We start from the raw sequence: 24,941 nt of genomic DNA on the forward strand, positions 1-24,941 counted from the left end.
GGTGCCGTAGTAATAGGTCACTTTGGTATAGTGTGAATATACTGTACACGTTTGCCAACTGTGTGGCATGGAAAATCCAATCTGACAAATCACAACTCAAGCACTCAGGACTATACAAGACATCCTATTTTCCTTCTGGACTAAAAATACCATGGCAAAGCCATTTAGTTCGTACCTTTCAGAAATCAGATTTCTTTTTGAGTAGGCCCCTGCTCATTCACTCTTTCTATTTCTCTCTGTCTAGAGTCTGCAGCTGCAAAACCCAGACACTGCTTGAGATTTATTTTCAGATGGGTGTGTGCGTTTGGCCTACATATAAGCCAATACACTCTGATGTGTTGAGCCTACAATTCCAAATGGAATATTTAGTAGCCTGGCTAGGACATTCAGTAACTAGAAGTGTCTGATTTAGAAGGATAAGGATAACCCGTCGAGACATTTACTTTGTTATTAATGACAACAGGCCTGCTTTTTAATTGCCATAAACTGTAGGAATGATGACGAGGAACATAAGATCACAGTCAAAAATGAACAGACTCTATGATGAATGAAGCCTATTGGATAAATCCAATGGGCTAATTGAAGTGCATTTGAAATCTCCCAAAATGGTTCAATGTCTTATCTATGTCCACAATAAACAGCTCTGTTGCTGTAGCTTCAGGGGAGATGGTGCAACAGATGAGACCAACAAAACACACAGAGGTCTGTGTTTGAGGCCAGCAGATGGCTCATTTCAGACCTTTTTAAAAGGACTTATGTCATAGGATCTTAATTTGATCACTCTTTGTTGCTGAGAAAATTGATCAACTCCTACAAAACTGTTCATGTATTATAGTCCATAATAATTCACATTTCCTGTTGCTGCAGGATTATATTCCTACTGTAGGAAACTGCCTCAAATGATGATCCTACATCTGTAGGCTGCAGTGTCTGATAGCTCTTTATTTAACTCTTATTTTACCAGGTCAGTTCTCATTTACAGCAACGACCTGGGGAATAGTTACAGGGGAGGGGGGATGAATGAGACCATTGTACACTGGGGATGATTAGGTGGCCATGAAGGTATGAGGGCCAGATTGGGAATTTAGCCAGGACACCAGGGTTAACACCCATACTCTTACGATAAGTGCCATGAGATCTTTAGTGACCACAGAGTCAGGACACCCATTTAACGTACCATCCAAAAGACGGCACCCTACACAGGACAATGTCCCTAATCACTGCCCTGGGGCATTGGGATATTTTTTTTTCTAATGATAAAGTCAAACATGGAACTAAGGCTACACTATTGCTTTCACTTGTTGCGATTTAAGGATAATTATCCCACTTAAGGATAATTCAATATATTTCCTCCTGGGTTAAGAGGAATTATTTAATTCACTCAAGCTTGTTGAAGTGTGTGGTAAGTGTTTGTGATTGCTGTAGTCTTTCAAATTCCATCAGTTTTTGAGCAAAAATCATTTGTGGCATAGTTAATCTTAGTTTTGGCATTGCTTTATCTTCTCTGCTCCAAAGGGACTCGGAGTGCTCATGGTCCATCATTTCAAATCAGTTTGCAGTCATCAGAGACACATTAAAATGAAATGTACTTACTGGAATGAGAAGAGGAAAGGCCAACCATCTCTGAGCAGCAAAACAGTTTAGGTCAGTTTTGAAGCATCATTGTCTTGGGCTTATTCTTAGTCATTTGGATTTATTGCTATTATCTGTTGCTTTGTTTACAGATTCAGTTAATTCATTCAGTTCTGATGCGGTAGTTGGCACACAGTCTTTATTGTGACGGATACTAGAGTCAGAAATAAGCGAAGGTGTCAACTCCCATTGTTTTAGTGTATTGCCTCATTGGTCACTTCTCCATCAGATGTCTGGTCTCGAGGATGAAAGTCTAGTTTGAAAAATATCCATAAATGTTTTTGGAGTGCACTACACTGTGGTACAACTGTTCCTCATCGGTCATCCTGTTAGTTCTCTAATTTCAAGTTAAAAATGTATTTCTGTTTAAAAAAATTGTAATAAAGTCTCACGTCTTTTTTGGTGTTTCGAAATCACCTTTGAGGTCAGGATGTAAAATGCAAGAGTGAGAAAGACATGACCAAGATCATCATTCTCTATTATATTAGAGGATATTATACTATATAAGGCGTATAGCATAGTAGTAATATCGTTATCTACATGGAAGGATCTAATGTGTTGTTCATACTTCTTCTCTGAATCTAAAACTATTCTATTTTTCCTACTTTATAGGGAATTACACAAATAGACAGGGACAGGATTGTGGACACCTGGTTCGACTTTGGATCCCTACAGTAGAAGTGGCTCAGAGGACTGTCTCAATACAGGATGGGAACCAACCCAACAAGGACAGTGACGGTCCAAATGGTCCCTCATCTGGCTGGAGTGGAAGCTCTGGGAAACCAGGAGTCTAACGCCAACTGGGCTAAAGAACCTAACCTGAACCTCACCCAGGGTTGCCCTGCCCCCACCACTACCCCTGCCCCTGTCCTTACAGAACACACACAGGTTAACCTGTGTCTGACAACCCCCAACACAACCTCCAGGATCCAATCAACTGGCCATGGACAACAGGTTGGCGGCGGAGTGGGGTCCAACACCAACACACCTTTCTCGACCAATGGCGAAGGAGGGAAATCGCCATCGGAGCATGTGATTGGAATAGAGCAGCAGATGGTATTGACATGCCGAGGAGGTGTGAGTGTAACCGAGGCGGCGACAGAGGGCAGTAGGGACGGCAACGCCAATTTGACAGCGTTAACTCCCACAGCCGCCGACGAGGAGAAGGAGAAGCATATCTGTAAGACCAGCCTGTCGTCCGCCATTACATCATCAAAGGTTGACGTGCATACAAATTACTGCAGAGAGAAAGAGCCTGGTGGAGCAGGGGCGGGGGAGGGGTGTGCAGCCAAGCCATCACCAGAGCCCACAGCAGTACAGAGTGCTACAGTCAGAGTTTCTGCAGTAGCTAAAGAGGAGTCACTACTAGAAGGGGACAACAAAAACGCAACCACACCAAATCAACATCCCCCTCAGACCTGTGATCCAAAGCATACCTCGGCCTCTGAAGTGCTGACGTCTCTGACGACTCCCAAACAAGGTAAGGCAGAGGGAGCTGCAGTGACTCCAAACAAGGTTGCTCCACCTCCTTACAAATCAAAAGAGGCTGTTAATAGTGCTACAACACAGAGTCTCTCACCTTTACCTAGCCCCGCCCCGCCACCAACCCTACTCCACCAGAATGTCCTCTACAGGCATCTAAAGAAAATAGGCCCAAGACAAACTCTCAGAACCCTCCTTCCCAAATGGAATATAATAAAACGGCAGCTACATCACAGCCGGAACAGACCAAGGAGACTGCAGTAGCTCCTGTCAATGCTGCCGTCACCATCATGCCTCCATCATCAGTCAGCAAGGAGAACGTAGGGCTTAGGAATAAGGCCTCAAGTCCGCCACCTCCCGAGAAGAAGGATTTAAAACCTACTCCAGTAGCAAAGACAGAGATCTGCTTAGATAAACACTTGCAGGCGGCATCGTCAGAGTCTTCATCACAGAAGGATTCTCCTCGTCACCCAACGAGGCCCAACAGAACCAACAGCCGGAGGCCCAACAGAGCCAGAACCAACAGCCTGAGGCCCAACAGGCCAGAACCAACAGCCTGAGGCCCAACAGAGCCAGAACCAACAGCCTGAGGCCCAACAGGGCCAGAACCAGCAGCCTGCCCACCATGCAGCACAGGTGACAGATGAAGCCGTCCAGACTGCCTCGGTCTCGGAGGAGATGCAACAGAAAGCCCACTGCAAACTATACCGGGAGGCCTCCACCATGACCCGCACCCCCACCCCCACCGCCACCCCCACCCATAGCAAGCAGGGCCAAGACGTGGAGGTCCAGGCAGTGGCTGACGTGTGCAGCCGGGCGGTCTCCACCAGCCCCAGCCTGTTTCCTCTGCCCCCGCCCTACAGGTCCACTGACAGAGGTGCTGCCCTGAGGGAGGAAGCAGCAGCTGAGAGCCTGTCTGTGGTCTACCAGGTGCCCCTCCACCAGATTCACATGGGCAGCAGTCCATCCTGCCCCCGCCACCTAACTACACCGCAGGTCTCAGGTCCGGGTCAGAGCGATTGACCCTGGAGGCGGGGTTATGCTCCAGTCAGAGTGCCGGCGTGGTGCTCCATGCAGAGGAGGCGGTGGCGGCCCTCCATGCAGAGGTCGCCAGGCTGGGGGCCAAGCCTAAAGACCTGGCAGTCGGGGGCAGCAGCGCTATGCAACATCCAGCAGAGAGGAGCACTCCCGCCTCTGCAGCCCGTCTACCAGATCAACATCGAGCCGAGCGGCGGCCAAAACAAGCCGGTAGCTAAAGCGAATCATCACCAGCATGGAGGCGAGAAGGCAGTGGCAGACTCCCAATCCAAACCCAATGCAGCAGAGAAACCAAAGGTGTCTAATGAAGCGCAGACCGTGCCAACGCAGCCTGCCAAGCCTCCCTCTGCTAAAGCTCCATCCCCCTTGTCGCCAACTGCCGCAAGCAAGACCAAATCCTCCGACAATAAGGCTGCTCCTCCTCCTTCGCAGTCAACTCCTTCCGTTACCAAGCCCAGCCAGGCCTCAACGACAACCTCCAAAAAAGCAGAGGACGTTAAACCCAAGACGGCAGTGAAAGCAGCGAAGCAGAGTATTGTTAAGGGGTTGGGGGCGTTAAGGCTTTGTTGGGCAAGAAGAAGCAGGAGCAGCTGGAGCCGGAGAGGAAGGAAAAGGAGGACGAAGTCGAGGGGGGAAACAGAAAGGAGAGAAGAGCGTGCACGATGTGCTGTGGGATGAGCAGGGGATGACCTGGGAGGTGTACGGAGCATCCGTTGACCCCGAGTCCCTTGGCTTTGCCATTCAGAGCCACCTGCAGTGTAAGATCAAAGAACAAGAGAAGAAGGTCGTGACCCAGTCATCACTCAGGAAGTCCATCTCAGTGCCGCCGGTGGTGCCCGACTCGCCCGCCACCGTTGCCGTGGACGATGCCAACAGCAGGAAAAACAAGAGGAGGCAGCAGAACGTTTTCAGGTCCATGCTGAAAAATGTCAGACGGCCCAAGTGCTGCGCACACCCTCCCCCCTACCGCCGTGCTGGGTGAGAAGGAGAAGGAGAAGCAGGAGAAGCACTGTATGCAGCCCACACCCTCCCCTACCGCCGTGCTGGAGTGGGAAGGAGAAACAGCTGGCTGTATGCAGCCCACACCCTCCCCTACCATCGTGCTGGAGTGAGAAGGAGAAGCAGCAGGCTGTATGCAGCCCACACCCTCCCCTACCGCCGTGCTGGAGTGAGAAGGAGAAGCAGAGGGCTGTATGCAGCCCACACCCTCCCCCTACCGCCGTGCTGGAGTGAGAAGGAGAAGCAGAGGGCTGTATGCAGCCCACACCCCCCCTACCGCCGTGCTGGAGTGAGAAGGAGAAGCAGCAGGCTGTATGCAGCCCACACCCTCCCCCTACCGCCGTGCTGGAGTGAGAAGGAGAAGCAGCAGGCTGTATGCAGCCCACACCCTCCCCCTACCGCCGTGCTGGAGTGAGAAGGAGAAGCAGCGGGCTGTATGCAGCCCACACCCTCAGCTGAGTCCCCTATAAAGCAGGCTGGTTCACCCCTTGTTATGGTTCCTCCGATGCCAAGCCATGTGTGGATATTGGGATCTCTCCCTAACCCTACTGGTCAGATGTTGTGGTATACAATGTTACCTTAGATAGGGTTGATGATTATCAACAGAAGAGGGCAAAACAAAAAGCTAAAATAGGTTCTTGTTATGGACAACTTATTTTTTAGATGAGAGATTCTAACAGTATTTAATGAAAAATGGCAATAATATTATCTTAGTGAAACGCATGTGTGTTAGTACTTATGGCAGTCATAACTCATTTTACCACTATGAAGTCCTGGTGTATACAGTACATGCCTCTGATCTTTGGGCGTACATACATATTACTGTCAGTATCATACCTTTTACAGATGTGCAACTAAATATCACTACTTCTCAGTGCAGTGGGTGCATTTTGGTATATATACAGTACGATTACGTTCCGGGTGTATTGAACAACCTCTATTTATAAGATGAATATATTATTATTTGTTTTTTTGTTGAAGATTTTATTTTGAATTGGTAACTACTTATTTTGTCTTGATAAAGAAGAAGAATAAAACCTCTGCTGTGCTCATTTCCGTATGTCTTATATACAATATAACACTGGGCCTGTGTGCATTTAGTTGCTCTCCGTTTTGGATTTTAAAAAACTCAAGGTGACTGATGAGGTGATCTACAGCCGAGCAGTTTTTGTCTGGATTCATTGACAGGTGTTTCAAGAGAGCGTTAGCAGCATGTATCCCCACAGTGTGAGTTCCTCAGTTACAATGTGTTATCAGATATTGCTTGAGGATGGGAAAAGGGTCTGTTTGAAACAATATTGCAGCTGATAGCTGATCTATGGGGACCGGAAACGATTGAGAGCGTGAGTAATGTCTAGTAGTAGAGACATTGCTAATCCGAGGAGCTCTGAGGTCTCTATTTTTAAATGCCTCTTCCAATTGGTCTGTGAACCATCCTCATGAAACACCCAGCTTGTCATGTCCTTTATGGAATCATAATACTCTTCTTTTTTTTAAACTATTGGTTAGACTCTGTTCGTATACTACATGAAATGTCAGCTTTTTGACTTGCTCTGATTCAAAACATAAATATACTGATGTTGTATATGCTTAGTTGTACACACTGTATCATCAGGTACAGTGTTTTGTTTCAATAAGTGCATCTGAAAACTGCTGTAGAAGGCTGTTTGAAACCACAGGGGACATTGTTCAGGATGTATCAGCAGGCAGGAGTAGAGAAGTGGTGGTGTGTACTCCTTGTGGATTAGTTGTCGATGGGCTTTATTACAGCCCTTTCCCAAAAGAATGTCTTTGAGACAGTGGTGAAATTGACCCAAAGCACACATTAGTGTGTGTATACAGTACTCCACACTATTCAAGCCCTTTTCCTCTCGCTATAATCTCTCATTAAAATTTGATTAAATTAAAATTAAATTAAATTAAAATACTTATCAAAGCTAGGACAAAAGAACCACTTTTGAAATTAGATGGTTGAATATTTGCAGAGAAGGAGAAATATAGTCTCTTCAAAGACTTAAAAACTGTTTATTTTCAAAATAATTTAAATTTAGAATCGTTCACTTGCTGGGTTAGTTTAATTCTGGGTTTTACATCTTTGATTGGATTAGGCACAGTTAAAGTAAAAATGACTAAATCTGTGAATTACTGTGGGCTTCTATTAGAGAACACAAATTAGTAGTAAGAATTTTTTTCTAAATGCATGTTTTTATGTGTAAATCCATTAGTATACAATCAAATCAAATGTGTTTATAAAGCCCTTCTTACATCAGCTGATATCTCAAAGTGCTGTACAGAAACCCAGCCTAAAACCCCAAACAGCAAGCAATGCAGGTGTAGAAGCACTGTGGCTAGGAAAAACTCCTTAGAAAGGCCAGAACCTAGGAAGAAACCTAGAGAGGAACCAGGCTATGAGGGGTGGCCAGTCCTCTTCTGGCTGTACCGGGTGGAGATTATAACAGAACATGGCCAAGATGTTCAAATGTTCATAGATAACCAGCAGGGTCAAATAATAATAATCACAGTAGTTGTCGAGGGTGCAGCACCTCAGGAGTATATGTCAGTTGGCTTTTCATAGCCGATCATTGAGAGTATCTCTACCACTCCTGCTGTCTCTAGAGAGTTGAAAACAGCAGGTCTGGGACAGGTAGCACATCCGGTGAACAGGTCAGGGTGCCATAGCCGCAGGCAGAACAGTTGAAACTGGAGCAGCAGCACGGCCAAGTGGACTGGGGACAGCAAGGAGTCATCAGGCCAGGTAGTCCTGAGGCATGGTCCTAGGGCTCAGGTCCTCCGAGAGTACATAAGTACATAGTACATAAGTACATAAGTACATAGTACATAAGAAGATGTTCAAAATGTAAGTCACCATTTGTTTTTTTTTATGACAGTCATCTATACTCCAAAGCCAGTCATTGTGAGAGGTAGGTAGGTCTACATTCCAAAGCCAGTCATTGTGAGAGGTAGGTAGGTCTACATTCCAAAGCCAGTCATTGTGAGAGGTAGGTAGGTCTACATTCCAAAGCCAGTCATTGTAAGAGGTAGGTCTACATTCCAAACCAGTCATTGTAAGAGGTAGGTAGGTCTACATTCCAAAGCCAGTCATTGTATGAGGTAGTTCTACATTCCAAAGCCAGTCATTGTGAGAGGTAGGTAGGTCTACATTCCAAAGCCAGTCATTGTGAGAGGTAGGTAGGTCTACATTCCAAATCCAGTGATGTGAAATGTATGGGTTAAGCAGAGCAAATTAAACTATGAGTCTGCTTACATAAAGTTAATTAAAACTTTCAATTTATCTAGTCTCTTTTAGAATCACCTGAAACATACTTTTTTCCTTAGGATAAAATATCCGCTTAAAAATATTACATAAACCTTGTTTCCTCCACATTGTTATTAAGAGTAATGAAGTTATTAAATTATAAAACATTGAAAATGTAGTCTCAACTTGTTGATATAGGCTTACCATCACATCCTACTGTGGAATGGGGAATATTCACAGCCAATCTACTTTGTTTGGGAATTACAACTAACTGTCTGTTTGAATACACCCTCTGTCTCAGTGTGATACACTGATTTCACAGGACTGTGCTGTCACTTCCTGTGTGTCTGGGTGTATGTGTGTGTCACCACTCATCACTGCACTCATCACAGTGGGCTGTTAGGTTAGGTGTCCTGGGCTATTCTGTTCCCTGTCAAAAGAACACACACACACACAAAAGTCCATCCCCCTGGTATTCAAGGTGTTAAGATGAGAATCACACCCCCCACACACTCACAACCAGACAGTCATCTCAGTTGCTGATTAAAGGGGCTGCCACAGTGAAGTGCATCACCAACCTTGTGCCGCTACCTTTGAGAGATGTATTGGATTTGTACTGACACTTCTTCTACATGTGTAGAGCTACAAGCATCCCCTGATCCTCTCCCTCCCATCTTCCTTCACTGTTCCCCCATCTCTCTCTCTCTCTCTCTCTCTCTCTCTCTCTCTCTCTCTGTCTCTCTCTCTCTCTGTCTCTCTCTCTCTCTCTCTCTCTGTCTCTTCACGCTCTCTCTCTCTGTCTCTCTGTCCATAGATCCCGACCAGCAGCAGTCGGCTCACCAGCCTTAATGCTGACTCCCTCACCCAGGCCTTAATTAGCTGGTGTTTCAATATTTAATGTCCCCTTCGCCCACCCGTGTCCCTGCGACTGGCTCCCATTTGAAAGTGGCCCTAGGCGGTGGATGTTAAACACAAGAGATTCATTGTGATGAAAAGACTAAGATAGAGAGATGAGAGAGACTGAGACAGAGAGAAACAGACATGGGAAGTAGGGGGATCTCAAAAAAGTGAGAAAAAATACCTCTCACTCTGACATAGTAACTTGCAGCCTCTTATTCAATATTAAAATCACACTCTTCACTGTATGTCCTGTCTAATATCACTACCCAGAATCCAATCTGGTCATGACCGCAGTCTTTGGTTCCAGGTAGAACCCCCCTAGACGGTTGGGGGTGGGTCTGTTTTGAATGCACCTGTTTGAAATGGAAAGGGTGTTTTGTAATGTTGTACAATGAGTGCTGCTGTTCTCCTCTCTGGCAGGATAAGAAATATAGGGAGTGGAATTGAAACTGAGTTTTATTTTAGAGTTATAAATCATAGGGTTTGGAAAATGAAATCCCTGCCTTAAAAATAGATATAGGCTATTTGACTTGCAGATGATCATTGATTTAGATGAAAATAAATTGTGCGGGGCCCAGAAACTTAATTAAACTGAGAGCCCATGTTCATCAGTTGGCCAGTCTATCATCATCTAACATTAATGTGTCAGTGCGCTTTAAGAAATCAAATTATGCTCTAGCGTTGGAAAAGATTAGTAGTCTCTACATTCTATCTTGGTGAGGGAATTTCTCTGAATGTCACTGTTGTGTCGTCTCATACGATTCTGTTATATTCTCACGGTGTAACGGTTTTCTAGGTGTGGTGAAGGAGAGTCGGACCAAAACGCAGCATGTAGATTGAGATTCATGTTTAATAAAAACAAAGTAAACACGAATCAATACAAAAAACAATAAACGTAATGAAAAACCAAAACAGCCTAAACTGGTGCAAACTAACACTAGACAGTTACAAGGACACTAAGGACAATCACCCACGACAAACTCAAAGAATATGGCTGCCTAAATATGGTTCCCAATCAGAGACAACGATAAACACCTGCCTCTGATTGAGAACCACTCCAGACAGCCATAGACTTTGCTAGATCACCCCACTAGCTACAATCCCAATATATACACACCAAAACCCCAAGACAAAAACACACCACAATACAAACACCCCATGCCACACCCTGGCCTGACCCAATACATAAAGATAAACACAAAATACTTCGACCAGGGCGTGACAGAACCCCTCCCCAAGGTGCGGACTCCCGAACGCACCTCAAAACAATAGGGTGGGTCCGGGTGGGCGTCTGTCCATGGTGGCGGCTCCGGCGCGGGACGTGGACCCCACTCAGTCAATGTCTTAGTCCCCTCTACTCGCGTCCCTGGATAGTCCACCCCGCCGCCGACCATGGCCTAGTAGTCCACACCCAGAACCCCACTGGACTGAGGAGCAGATCGGGACTGAAGGACAGCTCGGGACTGAGGCAGCTCGGGAGTGAGAGGAAGCTCGGGAGTGAGAGAAAGCTCGGGAGTGAGAGAAAGCTCGGGAGTGAGAGAAAGCTCGGGAGTGAGAGAAAGCTCGGGAGTGAGAGGAAGCTCGGGAGTGAGAGGAAGCTCAGGCAGGTAGATAGATCTACCAGATCCTGGCTGGCTGGTGGTCTCAGCAGATCCTGGCTGACTGGCAGATCCTGGCTGACTGGCAGATCTGGAAGAGTCTGGCTGACTGGCGGATCCTGGCAGACTGAAAGATCTGGCTGCTCCATGCTGACTGGCGGTTCTGACTGCTCCACGCTGACTGGCGGCTTTGGCTGCTCCATGTAGGCTGACAGCTCTGGCGGCTTCTTACAGACTAGCAGCTCTGGCGGCTCCGTGCAGACTGGCAGCTCCTTGCAGACTGGCAGCTCCTTGCAGACTAGCAGCCCTGACTGCTCCATGCAGGCTGGCAGCTCTGACTGCTCCATGCAGGCTGGCAGCTCTGACTGCTCCATGCAGGCTGGTAGCTCTGACTGCTCCATGCAGGCTGGCAGCTCTGACTGCTCCCATGCAGGCTGGCAGCTCTGACTGCTCCATGCAGGCTGGCAGCTCTGACTGCTCCATGCAGGCTGGCAGCTCTGACTGCTCCATGCAGGCTGACAGCTCTGGCTGCGCTGAACAGACAGGAGACTCCAGCAGCGCTGTAGAGGAAGAAGGCTCTAGCTGCGCTGAACAGGCGGGAGACTCCGGTAGCACAGGAGAGGAGAAAGGCTCTGGCTGCGCTAGACAGGCGGGAGACTCCGACAGCGCTGGAGAGGCGAGGCGCACTGTAGGCCTGATGCGTGGTGCTGGCACTGGTGGAACTGAACCGAGGACACGCACAGGAAGCCTGGTGCGGGGAGCTATTACTGGAGGGCTGGGGTGTGGAGGTGGCACAGGATGGGCTAGACCGTGAAGGCGTACTGGAGATCTTGAGAGCAGTGCTGGCATAGGACGTGCATGGCTAGGGATGTGCACAGGAGGCCTGGTGCATGAGGCTGGCACCAACTTCACCAGCTGACTAACACGCACCTCAGGACGATTATGGAGCGCTAACTCAGGTGCCATCAAATCCCCGACACATTCCGTCAGGCGAATTCCATGCTTAAAGCACCAACACAGCAACTCCCTAATTTCTCTCTCCTCCAATTTCCCCATTAACTCCTTCACAGTCTCTGCTTCGCTCACCTCCAACACCGGCTCTGGTTCTGGTCTCCTCCTTGGCTCCTCACGATAAACAGGGAGAGTTGGCTCAGGTCTGACTCCTGACTCTGCCACCCCCCCAATAATTTTTTGGGGCTGACTCTCGGGCTTCCTTCTGCTACGCCGTGCTGCCTCCTCATACCTGCGCCTCTCCGCTTTCTCTGCCTCCAGTTCTTCCTTGGGGCGGCGATATTCTCCAGGCTGAGCCCAGGGTCCTTTACCGTCCAGTTCGTCCTCCCATGTCCATCTCTCCTGTGGCTCCTGCCTGTTGACATGCTGCTTGGTCCGTTGGTGGTGGGTGATTCTGTAACGGTTTTCTAGGTGTGGTGAAGGAGAGTCGGACCAAAACGCAGCGTGTAGATTGAGATTCATGTTTAATAAAAACAAAGTAAACACGAATCAATACAAAAAACAATAAACGTAATGAAAAACCGAAACAGCCTAAACTGGTGCAAACTAACACTAGACAGTTACAAGGACACTAAGGACAATCACCCACGACAAACTCAAAGAATATGGCTGCCTAAATATGGTTCCCAATCAGAGACAACGATAAACACCTGCCTCTGATTGAGAACCACTCCAGACAGCCATAGACTTTGCTAGATCACCCCACTAGCTACAATCCCAATATATACACACCAAAACCCCAAGACAAAACACACCACAATACAAAAACCCCATGCCACAACCTGGCCTGACCCAATACATAAAGATAAACACAAAATACTTCGACCAGGGTGTGACACACGGGGCATTTTTCCCCTCTCTATGGAAAATCCTCTACAGTCACCACTACATAACCGTTGTTTGAGCTTCACTGAACATCAGGTTTCAGCATGGTGCTTCGACTGCGTGTTAGTTAGAGTCTATATCAAGACTCCCTCTAGCCCTCCAGATAAAATGTCCACCTCAGAAACATAGTTAAACTGTGTTAAACCTCCTGCTATGACCCAGTTAGCTCCACACACACACACACACACACACACACACACACACACACACACACACACACACACACACACACACACACACACACACACACACACACACACACACACACACACACACACACACACACACACACACACACACACACACACACACACACACACACACAGAGAGAGAGAGAGACTCATCTCAGCTACACAGAAAATCCGTAGAGGACTCGTGTAGCCTAGACTCAGCTTGAGCACAAGCCATTACAATTACCAATACAAATCATAAATAATTCCCTGTCGGATCTTTAGACGCACATCAGACACACTCAGACTCCATCTTATCATGGGGATCAGTTTCTGTGTTAATTGCTGTTTACTGATTGTATTTAGAGATTGGTAAGTATGTGATTATGAGTAAGGATGTGGTGATCTTAGCGATGCTTAGCTATTCTCCATAGATGAACCACTGGGGTTGATTCTGGAGCACTGGGTGATGTAATGAATCATGTCAAGCTTTATGTTCTCCCTCTATGATGATGTCATATAAAAGCACTATATCTCTCACTCTCCCTCTCTCTCTTTATTTTTCTCCCCCTCTTTTTATCTCTCTCTCACTTTCTCTCTATCATAAAAGCGCCATATCAGTCAGCAACAGCAGGGCGGCTAAAACCCCTGCCTCCCCTCTGAAGCGTCGCTTTATCCCTAACCTCTGAACAGCTCTTATAGTGCCTTCCCAGTACTGCTTCAGTCCTTTTGTTTCTCTGCCTGACCCCGGAACAGCTCTTATAGCACCTCCCCAGTACTGCTCCAGTTGTTTTGTTTACTCACTGTTGTCTTGAATCACCGGCAGCGCTACAGTAAGGAACTTCCTCCGATGTCATCTGCTGCTTAGGCCCCTGTGGACCATATGGCCTACATTACTTCGCATTGTGGGAAAATATGTTTGGAAGGATTGAGGTGTGTGTGTGTGCGTGTGCGCTTCTGTGTGTGTGTGTGTGTGTGTGTGTGTGTGTGTGTGTGTGTGTGTGTGTGTGTGTGTGTGTGTGTGTGTGTGTGTGTGTGTGTGTGTGTGTGTGTGTGTGTGTGTGTGTGTGTGTGTGTGTGCATGCGTTTGTGCGTGTGTGTGTGTTCCCCTATGTGCTCTTGTTCATAGGGGAACACATACTTGTTTCTATCTTCCTCTCCCTCCTCCACTCCAGCATACTCCATCTCTGTGTAACACTACACACTGCAGACCTGAGCATTTTATAGAGGCTTGTTATTAACCACCCCGCCGTTCCACACACAAACACACGTACATAACCTTTCACATGCTGAAAGTCAAGCACAGGTGCACATATACTTGCACACACACACACACACACACACACACACACACACACACACACACACACACACACACACACACACACACACACACACACACACACACACACACACACACACACACACACACACACACACACACACACACACACACACACACACACACACTAAGGTCACCTTGGCTGTCTTCACTAGAGACTGCTTTATAACGGCTGACAGATGTTTCTATAAATCATTGGTCCCCCAGTGGACAGAGGTTCCCCACACACACACACACACACACACACACACACACACACACACACACACACACACACACACACACACACACACACACACACACACACACACACACACACACACACACACACACACACACACACACACACACACACACACACACACACACTGCAGCAACACTCTATCTCTCTCCCTTTTTCTCCCCTCCCCCTCCCAGAGACACTCATGGTTGAGAAAAATATCCCCCACATTGACACACCACATCTAATAAAGCGATTTGAGCGACTGGGAAAACTGCTATATAAATCCAATCCATTCTTGATGCACTAAAATGTTTTGCAGCTGATGTATTGAAGACCTGCAGCAGCAGCAGCAGCAGGGTTGATATACTGACCTGTAGTTGTAGGACTTTTACTAGTATTGTTGTGAACGGATGTCATTGTGGTGAGTGGTGTGCAGTTCGTTGTGAGCAAGTTTGGAGGGTAGAGTTGCAATGAGAGTTGTTAATGTCACTTCCCAGACATCTTAGTTTGGAAGCATCCTCCATGGCAGGTGTCCAGTTGTATTTATATCATTTGTGAACAAATTCTTATTTACAATGACGGCCTACCCCGACCAAACCCTAACCCAGACGACGCTGGGCCAATTGTGCACCGCCCTATGGGACTCCCAATCACAGCCTGGAATTGAACCATGGTCTGTAGTGACTGAGGTGCAGTTCCTAGACCGCTTTCTCCCCTTTGAGTTGAAATGTAAAGCAACTGAGAAAATATCTCAACCACCTACTAGAATTGACCCACAACCAACAAAAAATGCAAGACATATAAAATCATTATCGACTGTATAATATCTTAAATCATTTAATTTTGTTCTGTTAATAATGATATGCTCCTAAATGTGTTGCCAAGTAGAGATAAGAAGCTTCCGTTTCAGCCCAGACGTCAATTCAACGTCTATTCCACGTTGGTTCAACGTAATTTCATTGAAATGACACAGTTGATTCAACCAGTGTGTGCCCAGTGGGAGTACAGCATATCACCACTTGTTTCTGTCTTTCCCAAAGGGAAGAATTGGAGGAATGTATAGGCCTAGGTGCTTATCTCCTAGAGATAGATTAGGTATTTAAAGTGACTGGTTACCATAGTGAATGTGTCTTTGTCTAATCAGACTGTGGCTGAATCCAAGAGGCCTTTATATGATGAGGTAATTCCAACCATTCAATCTCCATGGAGATTAAGCAAACATTTAAGCACTTCCTCTATGAAACTCATTAACCCTGACTCCAAAGTTATTGTGAAGAAACCTCTGGTATCGCTTCCACATTGTATGCAAATCTCCCTAAAGTTATTTTTAATCTCCAATCCGCAATTAGGAGCGTGTGAATGAAGACGTAGGTCGTTATTGAGCGGCCTAATTTGTAATGACGAATGGCGAGCGTGAATATTGCGGTTGACAAACTGTCCCTTATCATTATCGCCCCTCAGATGATATAAAGATTCCCTCTCCTGAATTCGACTCTGATTAAAAGTCAAATGAAAAACCTGTCGGTCAGAGGAGGAGGGGAGCGTTCTGTCTCGCTGGACGTTGCCCGTGGCTGAGGGGTGATTCTCACACAATCACGTGTTGAGAAATAGTGATTCAACCTTCATCCTTCAGCCTTCATCATCCTTCAGCCTTCGTCATCCTTCTTGGTAATTAAATTCAAACAAGATGGCCTCACTTTGACACACGGTAAAAAACAGCAACTCACACCTGTACAGCAGAGGAGGCTGCTGAGGGGAGGACGGCTCATAATAATGGCTGGAATGGAGCGAATGGAAATGCATCAAACCCATGTTTGAAACCATTCCGCTCCAGGTTTCTCCTCAATTAAGTTGCCACCAAACTCCTGTGCTGTATAGTACTGTAACACAGGTTGAGTCCCAAGTTACAGTCATAGTAGGGCCCTGGTCAAAAGTAGTGTATCATATAAGGGACAGGGTGCCATTTCAAACTGCTGTTGTATGTGAGTGTGCTACTTCCCATATCCTAGGCCCAGGGTTTCTATGGTAACACGAACCACCGCACCACAGGTTCACAACATCGAACCCTCTAAAGTAGACCTTGGGGAGCCAGATAGATAACCGCTACAGTGTAACTCACACTTCACCTAGATAATAAAACATTATCTGATAATACATTGTACTAGTCTGTGCTGTATAAATATTTAACATATTTAACAATATGGCAATATATCTCTCCACAGAGACCATTTTCGCAATTTTCTTGACAATCATTCTGATCTGTGCTGATCTCTGTTAGTGTTTATGACTGGTTGTAAAATGGCCCTCTTCTGCTGATTCTAATATCTCTCTGGCTTATGCTATTATCAGTCTGTACATAGTGAAGTGCTTATCTCAGTGCTTTGAAACTCCTCTCTACAAACCAATGACTGTATATATGAATGGACAAAGCCACTGATCACGTGACACCATTCATTCCTATGTGAAGACTCAATAGCGCATTGAAGCCAAGTGAAGTCGGTTTAAATGGTGTCTGATGGAGACATCACATGCGCAGTTTGAGCTACTCCAGGAAGTGCTGCTCCGTCTCATTGAGTAACTGAAGCTGAAGGCCGACCGGAGTACTGCAGGCTGCCATTGGCAACTTAATTATCCTTATAACTTCTTCTGTGTGCGATTTTAAAATAATTGATTCAAGGACATACATCTGGTGTGTTAGAAGCAATTGTTGGTACCATGATTGTCTTCTAAATGGTTTTATTTACTCAAAGATTGACCATGAAGATTGTCATTTTTCCATTCACTATAATGGGGGATCCTGTTTTTCTGCTAACAAAGTCTTTAGCACCTCGGTTGGCCTCGAACTTCCATGGCATCAATCCGAGGGGGCAGTCGTTCTCCCCTGCTACAAACACACTGGCAGCATTACAGCAAGCCAGCATGAGCCAGTCTGTCTTTACAGAGAGCCATTAGAAATTTGTGTCCGAAATTGCATCCTATTCCGTACATAGTGCTCTACTTTTGACCACGGCCCATAATTCCCTACAAAGTGCCCAACTTTTGACCAGGGCACATGGAGCACTATAGAGCACTAGTCAAACATACTGCACTATTTGGGAATAACATGCTATTTTAGATGCATCCTGGGAAGGGACCCCTGATTCCAACAGGCAGGATTACAAGCCTGTTTCTAGCACATTATCCATTAGCTTAACAAATTGTAATTGATTGCCAGGTAGCGTCTGTGCGACTCCTATGGGGCATAGATGACTACACAGTAGCTTCCCGTGAGCCTAGTCCCCATCATGCCTTTGACTTTAATCAAATCCATCGCTAATTCTAAGTGCTTTGGCACTTAAGCCACATTAAAGAGTTTAACCATAGCCCAGAAGTGCTCTGTACTACATTAATCAATTAGTAAGCTTGACGATAATTGCAGTGCACTGTGTGACGGGCCCCGCTCCTCTTATAAAAGCTGAGGTTGAGACAGTAAATGTTTTGAAATGAGATTCGGGGTCGAGTGTAGGGACAAAGTTAATAATATAAACAAGCCTTGTGTAAACACAGGTCATATACCATTGTCCCCCCAAACTCAACTCTGGAACTCAAAGCCAGTTCCACTGTGTTTTTTTTTCAATGTTGTGCTCTAATCAGGGACTGATTTAGACCTGAGACACCAGGTGGGTTAATTAATGATCAGATAGAACAGAATAGCAGCAGGCTCTGTCCCTCATAGGGTCAGAGTTGAATACCCCTGCTATAGGCTATACTGTACAACAGTGTGTATAACGGTTCTGTAGTAGCCTACAACAGGCTAAGTTATAGGTGAGAGGTAAAAAATGTACCATTGCCCCTACTGAAGCTATGTACAGTATCCTAATGGTTTTATTTGAGAGTCAAAATGACATCAACTAATTTACCCTATGCACACAAAAACACGTTTTACAACATGTTCAAAAATCCTAAACAGTCAAAAAGTCTCCGGCACAGACACACTCCGTGTCCCTTGTCCAGGTTCAGGAGAGTCCAAGGTACAGCCAGTCTAGCAAAGGACGAACCAGACCGTGAGACGCAGGTGCACCAGAGGCAAAGCACATTTGCTCCCCACCTGCACATCTCCACCACTGTGAACAGAGAGCATGGAGGAAGACCTAAAGAAGAGGCCCACGTCCAGGGTCTGAGTACCCTGGAGAAGAGCCTGATACTACTGTTTGTGGCTCTGACTGGCGCCTGCATCGGACTGGTGGTCATCTACTTCACTGACAAGAACAGCGTCTCCACTGATGAAGGTGAGTAGTGTACTACCTGTATGTTTAAATGGAGGGAAGGGAAAGAGGGATACCTAGTTAGTTGCACAACTAAATGCATTAAACCCGAAATGGGTCTTCCACATTTAACCCAACCCTTCTGAATCAGAGAGGAGCGGGGGCTGCCTTAATCGATATACACATCATCGGTGCCCGGGTCATCTGTGCCCGGGGAGAAGTTGTTGTTGTTGGAGGTTAACCGTCTTACACAAGGGCAGAAATGTACACGTCATCTGTGCCCGGGGAGAAGTTGTTGTTGGAGGTTAACCGTCTTACACAAGGGCAGAAATGTACACGTCATCGGTGCCCGGGGAGAAGTTGTTGTTGGAGGTTAACTGTCTTACACAAGGGCAGAAATGTACACGTCATCGGTGCCCGGGGAGAAGTTGTTGTTGGAGGTTAACCGTCTTACACAAGGGCAGAAATGTACACGTCTTCATCGGTGCCCAGGGAGAAGTTGTTGTTGGAGGTTAACTGTCTTACACAAGGGCAGAAATGTACACGTCATCGGTGCCCGGGGAGAAGTTGTTGTTGGAGGTTAACTGTCTTACACAAGGGCAGAAATGTACACGTCATCGGTGCCCGGGGAGAAGTTGTTGTTGGAGGTTAACTGTCTTACACAAGGGCAGAAATGTACACGTCATCGGTGCCCGGGGAGAAGTTGATGTTGGAGGTTAAGAAGTTGTTGTTGGAGGTTAACTGTCTTACACAAGGGCAGAAATGTACACGTCATCGGTGCCCGGGGAGAAGTTGTTGTTGGAGGTTAACTGTCTTACACAAGAAGTTGTTGTTGGAGGTTAACCGTCTTACACAAGGGCAGAAATGTACACGTCATCGGTGCCCGGGGAGAAGTTGTTGTTGGAGGTTAACTGTCTTACACAAGGGCAGAAATGTACACGTCATCGGTGCCCGGGGAGAAGTTGTTGTTGGAGGTTAACTGTCTTACACAAGCAGAAAGTTGTTGTGCCCGGGGAGAGGTTGTTGGAGGTTACACAAGGGCAGAAATGTACACGTCATCGGTGCCCGGGGAGAGGTTGTTGTTGGAGGTTAACTGTCTTACACAAGGGCAGAAATGTACACGTCATCGGTGCCCAGGGAGAAGTTGTTGTTGGAGGTTAACTGTCTTACACAAGGGCAGAAATGTACACGTCATCGGTGCCCGGGGAGAAGTTGTTGTTGGAGGTTAACTGTCTTACACAAGGGCAGAAATGTACACGTCATCGGTGCCCGGGGAGAAGTTGTTGTTGGAGGTTAACTGTCTTACACAAGGGCAGAAATGTACACGTCATCGGTGCCCGGGAGAAGTTGTTGTTGGAGGTTAACTGTCTTACACAAGGGCAGAAATGTACACGTCATCGGTGCCCGGGGAGAAGTTGTTGTTGGAGGTTAACTGTCTTACACAAGGGCAGAAATGTACACGTCATCGGTGCCCGGGGAGAAGTTGTTGTTGGAGGTTAACTGTCTTACGCAAGGGCAGAAATGTACACGTCATCTGTGCCCGGGGAGATGTTGTTGTTGGAGGTTAACTGTCTTACACAAGGGCAGAAATGTACACGTCATCGGTGCCCGGGGAGAAGTTGTTGTTGGAGGTTAACTGTCTTACACAAGGGCAGAAATGTACACGTCATCTGTGCCCAAGGGGGGAGAAGTTGTTGTTGGAGGTTAACTGTCTTACACAAGGGCAGAAATGCACACATCATCGGTGCCCGGGGAGAAGTTGTTGTTGGAGGTTAACCGTCTTACACAAGGGCAGAAATGTACACGTCATCGGTGCCCGGGGAGAAGTTGTTGTTGGAGGTTAACTGTCTTACACAAGGGCAGAAATGTACACATCATCGGTGCCCGGGGAGAAGTTGTTGTTGGAGGTTAACTGTCTTACACAAGGGCAGAAATGCAGAGTTGTTGTTTTTTTTCATCTTTTCGGCTCAGGGGTTGGAACCAGCAACCTTTCGGTTACTGACCCAATTCTCTTAACTGCTAGGCTACCTGCTGGTGAGCTGCTATATACGTTAAACACATTCATGTAGGCCAGATGATTAGTACTACTGTATTTACTGTAAACACTTAGAGTTGGACTATCCCTCTAAACTTCATCACTGTCAAGGAGGTGTGTGAGTACAAAACTTGAAACACTTCAATCAAATGAAGGTTTATAGCTCTACTCACACCAGAAAGTTCAATGCCTCTCAGCAGGACTATGAAACAGTGATTTATGGACCCGTGTGATTTATGGACCATTATACATTTACCATAATACCAGGCTTAGCTAAGCGTCTGGGGAGTGGGTGGGTAATGGCTGTCGGTTGGTGGTGAGTTTGCTGACAAGAAGATGAAAAGTGATGTTTTGTTGTCTATTTTGATTTAAATTTCCATCACTGTACATTGTGCTCTTAATGTATCTCTGTCTCTGACAGATGTTTTATTATTTAGGATTAAATTAAACCACACTTTCATATCAGCAATAAATGATAAGTATAGAAGAATGATCTGAGTCATTGTATATCGCAATAACAAACCAACAGCATTCATTGCTACAGTGATAATGGCATTGAATACTTCTGGCATTGAATGTGCCTCCATTCTGGGTACAGGGCGAGACAGAGAGTTATATTCTAAGGGGGTTCTGTGTCTTTGTGGTACCTTTGTGATGTGAGTCACAGTGACGTCCCCTGCCACTGGCCTCACAGTCTGGCAGACAGACAGTCCGAGCTGAGACCCAGCTGCGGAGGAACAGAACGACAACAAAAGGCAAAGGTTCCCTCTAACGTTGAGGGAACGTCTATAGACAAACCTCCTGCGAACCTTTAGGGATATCTGAAAGTCTAATTGGTCCCCTTGGACATTGGCATCTCATTGGTCTCACCACTGGATACTGATGCAGTGACGCGGTTCCATGCACTGTTATGGATGGCTGGACATATTTTTCATATAGTGTCACTCTGTCACCATAGAAAGCATGACAAATACATCCTCAATTTGTCACATCTGCATTTTTTCCATGAGTCATTCTATTTCATCTATATAAACAGCCAATCAAATCATCTGAGTTAAAATGTGATATAACATGCGTGTTGTTTTGGCTTCTGACAAGGTGTCAATGATGATCTATTTATCATATAATAGAGTCCACCTATCTGCAATATATCTTGGTGCCTTTTTACAGTTCTGTGCTGGTTCCCAAAAATTACAGCCTCCCCACCCCTAAAAATGCATTTAAATCATTTTAAAATCTATGATGTTATTAACACTGTCCCACGCTACCTTGGCTCGGTTAGCCAAATCAGTCATATCGTACCTAAGAATAATGGCTGTCATCCATTTCTATGAGTGAGACTGTCTTAGGAGACACGGCTGACTCCAGAGACAGCACTCACACAGTACACTGGTCTAGTATAATGCAAATACTCTCTCTCTCTCTCTCTCTCTCTCTCTCTCTCTCTCTCTCTCTCTCTCTCTCTCTCTCTCTCTCTCTCTCTCTCTCTCTCCCTTTTATATCCTTTCTCCTTTTATTCGTCCTTTAAATCCCTTATTCAATAAACTTTGCCCAGGAATAATGTCTGCACTTTGAAGTGATGGTCATATTGAAAGGACAAAAACTGTCTAGCTTCTGTCTACATTGTACAGAGCATTCGGGAAAAGTATTCAGACCCCTTGATTTTTTCCACATTTTGTTACCTACAGCCTTATTCTAAAATGTATTAAAAAACATTTATCATCAATCTAAACACAATACCCCATAATGACAAAGCAAAAAAAGGTTTTTAGAAATGTTTGCAAATTTGTAAAAAATATACAACTGAAAATATCACATTTACATAAGTATTCAGACCCTTCTTCAGTACTTTGTTGAAGCACTTTTGGCAGCGATTACGGCCTTGAGTCTTATTGGGTATGATGCTACAAGCTTGACATACCTGTATTTGGGGAGTTTCTCCCATTCTTCTCTGCAAGCTTTGTTAGCTTGGATGGGGAGTGTCGCTGCACAGCTATTTTAAGGTCTCTCCATTTTAGATCAGGTTTTAGATCAGGTTCAAGTTAGGGCTCTGGCAGGGCCACTCAAGGACATTCAGAGACATGTCCTGAAACCACTCCTGTGTTGACTTGGCTGTATACTTAGGTCGTTATACAGGTCGTTGTCCTGTTGGAAGGTGAATCTTCACCCCAGTCTGAGGTCCTGAGCGCTCTGGAGCAGGTTTTTATCAAGGATCTATCTCTCTGTACTTTGCTCCGTTCATCCTTCCCTCAATCCCAACTAGTCTCCCAGTCCCTGCCGCTAAAAAACATCCCCACAGCCACCACCATGCTTCACTGTAGGGATGGTGCCCAGTTTCTTCCAGACGTGACGCTTGTCTTTCAGGCCAAAGAGTTCAATCTTGGTTTCATCAGACCAGAGAATCTTGTTTCTCATGGTCTGAGAGTTTTTAGGTGCCTTTTGGCAAACTCCAAGTGGGCTGTCATGTGCCTTTTACTGATGAGTGGCTTCCGTCTGGCCACTCCACCATGAAAGTCTGATTGGCAGAGTGCTGCAGAGATGGTTGTCCTTCAGGAAGTTTCTCCCATCTCCACAGAGGAACTCTGTAGCTCTGTCAGAGTGACCAACGGGTTCTTGGTCACCTCCGTGACCAAAGCCCTTCTCCGGGCGGCCAGATCTAGGAAGAGTCTTGGTGGTTCCAAACTGCTTCAACAAAGGTGCCTTTACAAAGTACTGAATCCTTCTGTGAATGTGAATGTTTTTTTAATCTAAAAACCTGTTTTTGCTTTGTCATTATTGGGAATTGTGTGTAGATTGATTACGAAAAATAACAATTTTATAAATTTTTAAATAAGGCTGTAACATAATAAAATGTGGCAAAAGTTGAGGGGTCTGAATACTTTCCGAATGCACTGTATATACACCACTAGTCAACATACGGATAGATATATGTGTGTACAAAAACTTTAGGAACACCTGCTCTTTCCATGACAGTCTGACCAGGTGGATCCAGGTGAAAGCTATGATCCATTATTAAGCTATGATCCATTATAGTCACTTGTTAAATCTACTTCAATCAGTGTAGATGAAGGGAAGCATTTTTAAGCCTTGTGACATTTGAGACATGAATTTCGTATGTGTGCCATTCAGAGGGTGAATGGGCAAGACAAAATATTTAAGTGCCTTTGAACAGGGTATGGTAGTAGGTGCCAGGCGCACTGGTTTGAGTGTGTCAAGAACTGCAACGCTGCTGGGATTTTCACGCTCAACAGTTTCCTGTGTGTATCAAGAATGGTCCACCACCCAAAGGACATCCAGCCAACATCCAGTCAACATGGACCAGCATCCCTGTGGAACGATTTTGACACCTTGTAGAGTCCATGCCCCAAATAATTGAGGCTGTTCTGAGGACAAAAAGAAGGGGTACAACTCAATATTAGCAAGGTGTTCTTAATATTTGATACACTCAGTGTATATGTGTGTAAATTATATTTAAAAAACGTGTACTGTATTGGTTGTATAGGGTAGTTGCTGACCATGTTGTCATTGGCCATATCATTGTATGAGGGTATGTTATTGCTATATGTTAATGCTTTAATTACCAATTACCATTTGCTTTTGTTTAATGGGACTGGTGAAGCAAACTTTAATTTGAATACTCTTATTAACGTAAGTAGTGCCACTATATCATCAAACAGTCTGTCCCAGCAGGATGTTCCATAATGACATTGTGTTACTCTTCCATGTTATACATAACAGCCCAATAACAAGGGTTCTAATCAAAACAAATTATTCTGCCAACATTACCCAGAGCTGTTCCCCTGCAGCTGACACATCTACTGAATGTTCATGTAATCAATTGTGTGTGTGTGTGTGTGTGTGTGTGTGTGTGTGTGTGTGTGTGTGTGTGTGTGTGTGTGTGTGTGTGTGTGTGTGTGTGTGTGTGTGTGTGTGTGTGTGTGTGTGTGTGTGTGTGTGTGTGTGTGTGTGTGGTGGGACAAGAGGTCAATTCAGGATGCGGGGGTCCTCAGGCACTCAAGGGCCCGTCGGGGAGTTCACCAGCATGAATTACCCCAGTAGCTACGACAACGGCATGAGCTGCAGCTGGCACATCACTGTGGACCCAGGCATGGTAAGTACCACAATG

The 24,941-nt window shown here is 45.8% G+C and overlaps 1 protein-coding gene across 1 annotated transcript in view; it reads left to right on the plus strand.

Annotated features, from left to right (window-relative positions):
* Positions 1–4,185: 4,185 nt before the first annotated feature.
* The window catches only part of zgc:154142 (uncharacterized protein LOC555481 homolog), a 54,282-nt gene continuing 33,526 nt past the window's right edge, over positions 4,186–24,941 (plus strand). Inside the window, 5 exon segments of the mRNA XM_046327552.1 lie at positions 4,186–4,684; positions 4,731–5,130; positions 5,383–5,562; positions 18,530–18,804; positions 24,799–24,926. Coding sequence (XP_046183508.1) covers positions 4,186–4,684; positions 4,731–5,130; positions 5,383–5,562; positions 18,530–18,804; positions 24,799–24,926 — 1,482 coding nt within the window.

The sequence above is a fragment of the Oncorhynchus gorbuscha genome, linkage group LG24 (genome assembly GCF_021184085.1).
Source record: "Oncorhynchus gorbuscha isolate QuinsamMale2020 ecotype Even-year linkage group LG24, OgorEven_v1.0, whole genome shotgun sequence".
Taxonomy (NCBI): domain Eukaryota; kingdom Metazoa; phylum Chordata; class Actinopteri; order Salmoniformes; family Salmonidae; genus Oncorhynchus; species Oncorhynchus gorbuscha.